Source organism: Cynoglossus semilaevis, chromosome 14 (genome assembly GCF_000523025.1).
Source record: "Cynoglossus semilaevis isolate Cse_v1.0 chromosome 14, Cse_v1.0, whole genome shotgun sequence".
NCBI lineage: Eukaryota > Metazoa > Chordata > Actinopteri > Pleuronectiformes > Cynoglossidae > Cynoglossus > Cynoglossus semilaevis.
Genome location: NC_024320.1, coordinates 24,166,850 through 24,176,697, shown reverse-complemented (window position 1 = coordinate 24,176,697; position 9,848 = coordinate 24,166,850). Strand labels below are relative to the sequence as shown.

The window sequence follows — 9,848 nt, the reverse complement described above, 5'->3', positions numbered from 1 at the left end:
CTTAATCACCGCTGTCTTTGACAGCACCGGTGGTTAGTTTTGTGAATTAAGGTGTAATTAGGAGGAAAGTAGTCGATAAATCATGCAGTCATCCGACAGGTGACGACACCCTCCGACTGTGTAACACCGTCTCTGTCTTCCATTGTCAGCAACAAATGTACCAGATGAAGTTTATGGCTTCATCTGAAATGACTGAACATTAAGAACGTCTGAAATTAACTTTCTGCCCATATCTGATATGACAATATTTTTCCAAACACAACAGTTCCGATTCTGATATATATGAAGCCGTTTGGGTTAAAGGCAGAGGACGCGTGTCATTGTGTGCAGTTCACGTTAACTTCCATAATACTTTTAGATCACATCATCTGGGTGAAACCCCAGCGCTGCGTTATCTGGTTTTCATTATCGCAGGGTAAAACAATAACATTTCGTATACCGTAGTTACACAGTTATGCTAATATCGTCCGATAATATCGTTTCATTATCGCAGGGTAAAACAATAACAATTCGTATACCGTAGTTACACAGTTAAGTTGACTGATATTATCAGACAACCATATTGAACATAGTATCAAACAAAAACAATCTTTAAGCTAAAACAAGGTGTATTGTAGTGGTTCTCAAAATGAGGGGTGGGGCCCCTGGGGGCACAGAGCTTTTGCAAATGAGATGCAGCAATCAATTAAATTTTTGACATTTTCCGTTGTCCGCAAACATCTTCAGACTTCATTTTGTCAAAACACAGACATAAGAATCAAAGAGACTTAGCCTTAGTGGAAAATGACTGTTGGCTTTTCTTGGTCGGACCTGGTCGTTTTTCATGAACATCTTTCTCTGAAAATCGATGTTCTGTCCTCAGATGTTCAGGTTATAAAATCATTTAAAAGTAATTTAAAACATGTCACAGCTTTGGTAACATCTGCATTATGTTTTTGTATTTTTTTTTTAACGCCACTGACCGACATTTCCGTGTCGTCCCCCCCCGTGTACAAATGCATTATTCCAATTTCTTTTACAAGGTTAATCGAAGGTTGCCGGTCCACTTAGACTCTTTCACTCATGTTGGCGGTGTTTCGAATGAGGTCGGCAGAGTTTGGAAAATAACATTTCACAGTCTGGGGAAGGATAATTTCCCTGCTACGGTGATGAGGTCGTGGGGGTGAGGAGAGGTGGAGGGGGTAAGGATTAGAAATACCAGAGGGATTGTGCCAGTGTACGGAAGGAAAACTGTTAAATTGGTTTTGTGTGAACCTACACGAGGCAGGCGGCGGTCGAAATCACAGGGAAGGTGAGAGATGTTGACAGATAAAATCTGAAAAGGAATGCTGAAAAAAAAAAAGGAAGAGAGACAAAGACAAACAGGGGGATCTGTATGGCAGCCCAAAGCTGAATGCTGCCTTTATGAGCAATAGTTTAAAGGACACTGAGGCGTGAGTCCTTGTAACCATAGCAACTTCACAGGAGCCCTGTGACGGACAGATAATAGAGTGAGAGAGGAGTTCCTTTTCTCTTCTTCAGCCCTCCCTTCTTCCCTCCTCCTCACTTGTTCTCACTTCCACTCCTCTCCTCGGCAGTTTGTAGGATCCTCGCATCCCACCAGATCCTCCTTGAACCGTCTTGCCTGTTTTTTTTTTGTGTTGTTTTTTTTTTTTTGCTTTGCCTTTTGTGCACGCTCTCAAGTTTGAATACAGCGCCCAGCCAGAGCGCTGCTCCGGACGACTTCTGCCACAATTGCTTGTTGTTATCTCTCTGGGTCACTTTTATGGACTCCCAGCACTATTTTCTGACTTGTTTTTTTTGTGTGTTCATTGAGAAAGTTGTTCTGCATTGGCACGGGCAGAAATGTGCTCCAAAGGAACTGTATCAGCGCGTGATTCCTTTGTCTACATTTCAGAGGCTGTGCTGTCAAACCATGGTGCTGCACCCGAGACCAGTCGCCCCGAGAATATGCAATGCTTAACAGTGAGTACAATCAAACCCCCTCCTTTTTTTATTGTTGTTGTTTTTGTTTTTCTTGATTCATGTTTTTGTATAGAAAAAATTCAAACCACTGTTGAAAGTGATCACAGTTCTGTGATATCATAGAAATGGACGGTGATCGGAATATTCTAAGGTTTAATTGAGTTGTTTTAACCCGTTAATGTCTAATGTTTCATATTTACATTTTTTTATTTTCTTTTTAATCTGCAGTGCTTTTGAACATTGCACTCGTTGCGTTTGTTCCTCATTGCTTATACGTTACAAAGCAGCTGACCCGTGACCTTGTACCAACAAACTCATCATGCATACAGTGAACATGCCTTCAGTAAGATGCTGTGGTCCTTGAGTTCCATGTTGCACATTTTTCATCAACTGTAGCAACTAATTGAATCACGCACTCTGAGCAATGAGTGGAGCAAGATGGCATTTCTTGACAGACAATATACATCGAAAAAAAAAAAAAGACTCGCTGGCATGTGAGTCCCATGTGGAGCAGAATAATGGTTTGTCGTGAGAAAAGGGGGAAACATGCAAAGTCGTGGTTTGATTTTTATCAGCTGAACTCTTCCACACTTCTTCTTCCTCCATCTCTGTATCCTGTGGCTATTTTCTGGCCATACGTATTTTTTTTTTTACTTCATCACTTTATCTTATTAAGCCTGTTATTCAACTTTAAATATTATGGACATAAAGTTGTCCAGGCATCAGTGTGTGGACGTCCACTCTACCCACGTCCACACACAGTCACAGCAGGACGTTGATGATACTTGAACCCATTTTGCAGCTGGTTATAGATTAATTACTCTCCTCCATATGTTCTAAAACAAACAGCACCGTCCAGTGGACGAATCCATTTGTTTATGGACCATGTTTATAATCAGAGCAGTGACAAAAAAAAAAAAAAAAAGAAAAAAGGATTTTATATCCAGCCTCCATCCATGTTTTCTTATTCAGGGTTAATGTGGTATGTGTGGAATCAGTTGTAATTTTCAGGACTCATGTTTAATTACATGTAATTTTTTTTGAATTGATGACATTTCAATGGTTCAGTAGTTTAGTGTTTAAAACAGTTTAATTTCTTCACATTTCAGACTTCATTCACCTTCATTCTGTCTCAGCTTTAAAGCAACAGTTTCAGTCACATGGTCTCCTGTGAGCCTGAAGACTAAAGGAGTTTTTCTATGTTTTCTTATTTAATAATAATAATAATAATTAACAGTGTGGGAAGATGATAGAATTAAAAATATATATTTAGCTATCAAACTGTCAAAAACTCATTAAGAAGATTATTTAAAAAAAAGAAAAATCCAACCCATTATCACCTGACCATGACAAGGTCATTGTTATATTTGCCAGAAAGTTTGAACCATCTGCAGTCTACTACGTGGGTGGCCTTATTATTTATTTTTCCAAAAATAGACCATTGGAGAAAACTGACCAAACTGTTCCTGCCAGAGGTTCAGGAAAGATTCGGTCATGGAATTAAAATACAAGTAAAAATACAAAGAGTGAATTTTGGATTTAAAAACAACAACAAAAACAAAAGCTTTTCAACACATACCAGATAACAGTAACTGTATAAATGTGTTTGAAATGAGATAAAGTTAAATAAAATATAATAAGTTAAACAGTTAAACAGTTTTATTTTTCACTTAAAAATATTAACTAAAACTTCAAAAAGTACTCACATGGAGTAATATAATCTTGGAGGATCAAGGATTCAATATTTGTTGTCAAACAAATCAAATGAAAAAAAAAATCATTATAAATTTCTCTGCCCTCTGTTCCCACACGATGTCAGCATGTGTCACTTGGCACGCTCATCACACAAACATCATCTTCCCTTCATGGATTCTCTGGGTCTAAAACTTCACATATTTGTAACCCAGGAGACAGCAGTGTATGGAGCAGGGCAAGAAAAAAAAGAAAAAAAGTCCGTACAACCGCTCAGACGGAACATCAATTGAACCACTGCGAGTCCAAGCGCACATTCTTGTCAGATTGTTAGAGAACAGACAGCGGCCGTGGCCTAATAAAACAAACTGACAGCTCCTAAGTTAAGAACCATAGAAACCACAACCACACATAGCTGCGTCTGCCCCAGTCGGATCCAAATGAGCTCCACACAAACACAAGAGAACCCACTGTCACACTCAGGAAATCAGGGCCAGGCATTCATCTTTTCTTCAGTTTCATTTAAACTGTAAGGATTCAAACTGAAACTCTAAAAATATATAAATATAAATATTCCTTTTTCTTTTACTCCAATTTAAATTAAGAGAACAGAGAGGATTTAAAAGTCGGTGCACTGCCATAAAGAACAGTCCAGTTAGTCTTTGAAAAGTGACAACTTATTTTGTTTTGTTTTTTTTAAAGTAGAACTCTAGTCCCGGGGTTAGGAGAGAGTTCATCTCCCAGCAAGAAAAAAAAAAAAGCAAGAAAAAAGAGTTCATCTCCCAGCAAGAACTCCGCTGCACAACAAGAACTTCCAATCCATCATTTACATGGCATAACGTACAGTGCCCTGCTGCTGTGTGATGTGAAAATAAATTCATGTCCTGCTGTGCCATTTAGCACTGGAATGATCCCACTACATAGAACTGCATAATGCAAGACAGAGAGGTGTGAGAAGTGTTAAAACTTGCAATTTTTATTTTGCAATTTTTTTTAGCAATTTTTATTTGCTGTATACTTACAGGGTAGTTGAAAATACATTTTACTTGTATTGTTTTGATATATTTAAAAATATTTCTAAACCATTTTTATTCACTTGCGGACATTTCCTGGAGGATTCTGACCTGCATCAAGTGTCTAGTCCTGTAAAATTAATTAATCAAGTTAATTAATCTGATCTTGTTTTTATTACTATTTGGTTGGTCCATAAAAATCCTAAAAATAATGCTTAAAGATCTAAATTGTTCTGTTTTTGCATGAACTCAAAATTATTGAATCTATTGTCGCTAAAGAAAGAACTGACGACATTTAATCCAAGATGGTAACATTTTCAGAAAAAAGTCAGAAAACTTAGTGATCATTTTATCACTTAGGTAAATTATTCCTCAGCATAAAAGCTAAACAAAATTTGTGTTGTTTATAAAACAGTTTACTATTTGTTCTAAAGGCTTATACTGAGAATGACAAACCTGAAAGGACGTGACGGGTCCACGACCCTCAGTTTACTTTTGTCTACTACAGTTGTTTTATGAGTTAATTTGTAGTGTAAAAGTGTGTAAAACTTTAGTTATTTCTGACGCCTCGTCCTAAAGGGGTCAGTCAGAAACTTCTAAGACAGTGTAATAATCTTTCATGGTGTCCAGCTTAAATTTTAACTAATATTTTTTGCTTTCCAAAAATTGGAACAACATTTGACGTGTACTGGATCTCAGCCATTTAACGAGATAAAGAAGCAGGTTTTGATCTTGTGTTGAAGACGTCCCGTAGGAATCTACAGAGATTGTTATAGAAAAACAGATGATTGCAGAGTTTTCAAATTCAAAAAATGCATTTTTAAATTTTTTATAAAGTTTGTATTCCTGGATATTATTGACACATAAAGCTTCAGAAAAATATTGATTTTTGGACCATTTGAACTTTTGAAGTTCATATATTTGACTGTAAAACCAGACCGGTGTTATTTGAAGCAGAATCCCAGGGCCGTAGAGTTTAATTGTTAAAGTCCAGCATTAAGACGGAAAGATTTCACATCTGTATTTCTCCACGTCCTTTTCCTCCTTCACCCTCTTTTTTTATGACCTGTTCTTTCTTCCTCTCCATCACCGGCCGAATCTCAGTAACAGATGAGTGCGTGGTTTCTGTGTGGGCCACTGAGAGAAAATCACATCCACAGGCTAATTTACTGTCGAATGGAAAACGCTGTTGTCTGTCGCCTTGTGTTGTCGCCTCCTGTTTCCTCCCTCACTCTCGCGGCCTCGTTCACCTCCTCTTTCACCCTCTGCCTGTCTGTTTCTTACTCCCTTTTACCTCATGGTCATCATGCGTTCACCACAAACAGCTCTGCGGTGGCATTATCTGCTCACTCAAACATCTCTGCGTTCCATCATTTCCACATTCACGAATGAAAAAAACAAACAAAAAACTTGTACAGGGCTCTTCAGATAAATAAGTAATGATTTTCATCCACAGAGGAACGTCCCTCAGAACCACCACGAGGTCGTCCTTTATCTGCTGTCCAAAAAATGATACAACCTTTAACTGACGCTTTGTTGGAACCAACCACTCATCTGTGTGTTGATCATTTATTTCAACTCACAACTTCCTAAATACTTAAATCTCAAGCTCTGTTTGTCCTACATGTGTTAAACTCAAGACCCGTGGCCCAAATGTGGGCCGCCATGTCATTTTGTGTGGCCCGCAGGCATGTATTTTATGATTAGGTCCGTGCTGCTTCACGAGCATATTTTAACCATAAATTACAACTACAACAATGCATTTGATGATGATGAGAGTTCTGTGAGCAAAGATCAACTCGGTGTTCAAGGACTAGCAGCATCACCTCATCAACTCAAAACTGGATTCATATTATTAATTTACTTGAGTTCACAAATTTGAAAGTTTGATTTAAATGTTAGTTTCTTAACCTGATAAATTAAATGTCTTTTGTTATTTACAAAAAGCAAGATATGATATTTGTAACCTGAATGAATAATAATCGATTTAAGAAACATGTCCTAATAAGTTACATGGCGTAGTTACATCTCGACAGTCTTCCAGTTGTAACCAGTGCTTTCAGGGTTAGCAACCTTGTTGCTAATGTGCCCCCCTCCCTCCTTGTGAAAATGAGTTCAATGGTCAGCTTCTGAATGGTTGACATTTGCAGTAATTGCTGCGGACAGTAAAATGGGTGAAAATGTTGTCATTGTCAGTGATTATATTGTGGTGATATTTAGGAAATCTCTCACTCGGAGAAACATTAGCGTTTTCCTAATTGTTCCAATGCACTTGCCTTTTCACACGCTGTAAAAAAACCCCAATCATAATAAGTACATTAACTCATATGAGGCATAAAAAAAGAAACATGAAGCCAGAAATATAAAATAAAAAGTCGTTGACTTGACTAATGATGTATTATGGCATATGTGTCAAACTCAAGGCCCGTGGGCCAAAGGGGGCCCACCAAGCCGTTTTGTGTGGCCCGCTAGAGCTTAAAAAGCCTTTAGTAAAGTCCATACAGCAGAGTTTCTTAACCTGAAAAATTAAAAAAAAAAATTATTACAGAGCAATGAACCATATTTGTAGTTTGATTAAATAATAACTAAACAACTGCAGAAACATGTATTAGTCTGTTATGGAGTAGTCACATCTATACCAGTGGTCCCCGACCAAGGACTGGTCAGTACCACCCGTTACTACTGACCGGTACCAAGGTGCTGAGCATCGAAGGATCATTACATTTTCAAAATAAAACATCTTTTAGACTCTATTTTGAATGACATATTATATTAAAATATTGCCAGATTATCTTTAAATAATGAAAGTAAATGAATATTCTTTGTTACTGTGTCTCACTGCGGACCGGTACCTAATGACTTATGGACTGGTTCTGGTCCGTGGACCGAGGGTTGGAGACCCCTGACTGGAGTCAGGAACGTTTAAGGGGAACCGTATTGCTGATGTGGCCCCTGGTGAAAATTAGTTTGACGCCCCCTGTATTATGGGCTGGATGATCGTGGAGCAGTGATAAGATGAATTTATTTATTTTTTTTATTTAAAGACGTCCAAAAGCGTTAAAAAACAACATTTACTCTTGTGTTGAACCGTTCCTCAAGTCGTCCAACAAACACTCGTTTCTTCACTGGTGCTCTGAGCATTAACCAGTTGTTTGGAGGCAAAGACGAACAATGTCATGTCAGTGGCAAAGAGCAGAGTTGGTGAACGTTAACAAAAGTTATGCCCTGGGTGGAACGTCCCGCTGTGTCTCTCAGCTTGTCAACAAGCATCAGCTCCTGAATCGTCTGTGTGGTGAAAATGGACCTGACAGTTCAGTCTGACAGGAAAGATGGAGACGGTGAGGCAAAGGAAGAGTCGGACGCTGAGGTTGTTTTTTTCTGTGTGTGTGTGTGTGTGTATGTCTTAAGATGGACTGAATAAATGTTTATTTTTGTATTTATGTACTTGTGACTTTCTAGAGCCCTGGGCCTTGGCCTTGTCTGGCCTTTATCTCCTCTGCAGTAGATGGAGGACAGATGGTGATTCATTCCTACTCGTATTTATTATTCCGCATCTTAGTTTGATTTGTTGAAGTTGTATTTAAACTCATATACGAGGAAATTAGTTTCTGCCCACCAGCTAGTGGTATACCAGAAAACAAACCATCAGAGGTTTGTCCCAGTAACAACACCAGAGGGGAATGTTGTCCTTCTGTCCAAGGGTCTCTTTGACAACTGACGACTTGACCCTGAAATAAGTAGATGGTGTTACTACTACTAGTACTGCTATTTTGTCTTCTACTACTACTTCTTCTTCTATTGCTAGTAGTAGAAGAACTCTGTCTGCTACAAATACTACATCTCTACCTCTTTTTCTTCTCATACTACTACTACGTCTTCTACACTTTTTAAATCTCTTTTCCTTCTCATATTACGTCTACTACTACTTTTATTATTTCTTTTACTTTTACTTCTTCTCCTTCCCCTTTGTCTGCTATTACTTCATCTTCTACTACTACTTATTCTACTTCTACTATTTATTCTACTTCTTCTTCTCTTCCTGCTATGTCTACTTGTACTTCTTCTTCTTCCACTGCTCCCATTCCTCCGTCTCCTCCTCCTTTTTCTTCTTCTTCTAGTGCCACTCCTGATTTTCCATCATCTTCTACTTCTTCTTTACTTCTTCTTTTTTGTCATCTGATTTCAGCTGTGCATTTTTCAAACGTCAACACTTGTCCACGGTGACATCTTACACAGCATAATGTACAAAGTCGTATTATTATATATATTATATATCATATTATTGTGATTGTCGCTGGCAAAAAAAAACAACCGAGTTAAACTAAGGACGCCGGGGTCAGAGAGGCCGGTTTTTATCTCTCTTTCTTGGTTTAAACCCTTACATTTACTGTGTCACCGACACAATGCTACATGTGTAGTGCAGTTATAAAACCGGGGGCTTAGTCTCCATTGTTGTGCTGTAGTGCAGGGACAAAGCTGCGACCTTGAATTTGGCCTTCGACCCAACTTGTTTGCCGAGTGGCGTGAAAAGACGCCTCCTCCTTTGATAGCTCTTCATTCGCCGCGGTAATGGAGAGAGAGGCAGAGCAGAGGACAGAGATGCGGCCAGATCCCTCATTACCGACCAACAGATTGGCCCTGTCTGGCTCCTGCACCGGCTTTTCAAACTCTTCTTTCACTCCTCTCACTAAGGCCTGCTTTCTTCTGTCCTTTTCTTTTCTTCCTCTTTAATCCGTCCTTCTGCCCATTTAGAGGTGAACAGCTCAGCATGAAAGAAGGAGAGAGCGTTTTTTTGTGTGTCTGCCTGACGGGTAACCCTCAACCTTTGAAAAAGGCAAACAAGGCAACGCTGCCATTATTATGAAAAGGAATGAAGAGATTTTAGGACGACAGCCCACTCCACCGTTTCGTTAGTGCAGCGGTTCATCTCACCCACCGCTGGATTTTTCTATCACTTCAAGGTTCAGGTTTTATTCCAGAAGCTAAATCACCAAACAGTAAAAACAATAGAAACACGAGGTGTCGAGCTTTAATTGAACAGACTGCTGCCCAGGCGCTGCTGTGACGTTCCCACAGATTAGCACCTTGTTTCCCAGGCGTACAGATATTAAAAACAAAAAAAAAATGTTTGGACAAGCTGGAGAGGAGGAGGGCAGATTGTCCTGAGTTCACAGACCT

At 39.0% G+C, this 9,848-nt stretch overlaps 1 protein-coding gene across 1 annotated transcript in view; it reads left to right on the top strand.

Annotated features, from left to right (window-relative positions):
- Positions 1-9,848, top strand: part of rgs3a (regulator of G protein signaling 3a) — a 138,141-nt gene that overhangs the window by 30,174 nt on the left and 98,119 nt on the right. Inside the window, exon 9 of the mRNA XM_025062385.1 lies at positions 1,898-1,965. Coding sequence (XP_024918153.1) covers positions 1,898-1,965 — 68 coding nt within the window. The remainder of the gene's footprint in view (positions 1-1,897; positions 1,966-9,848) is intronic.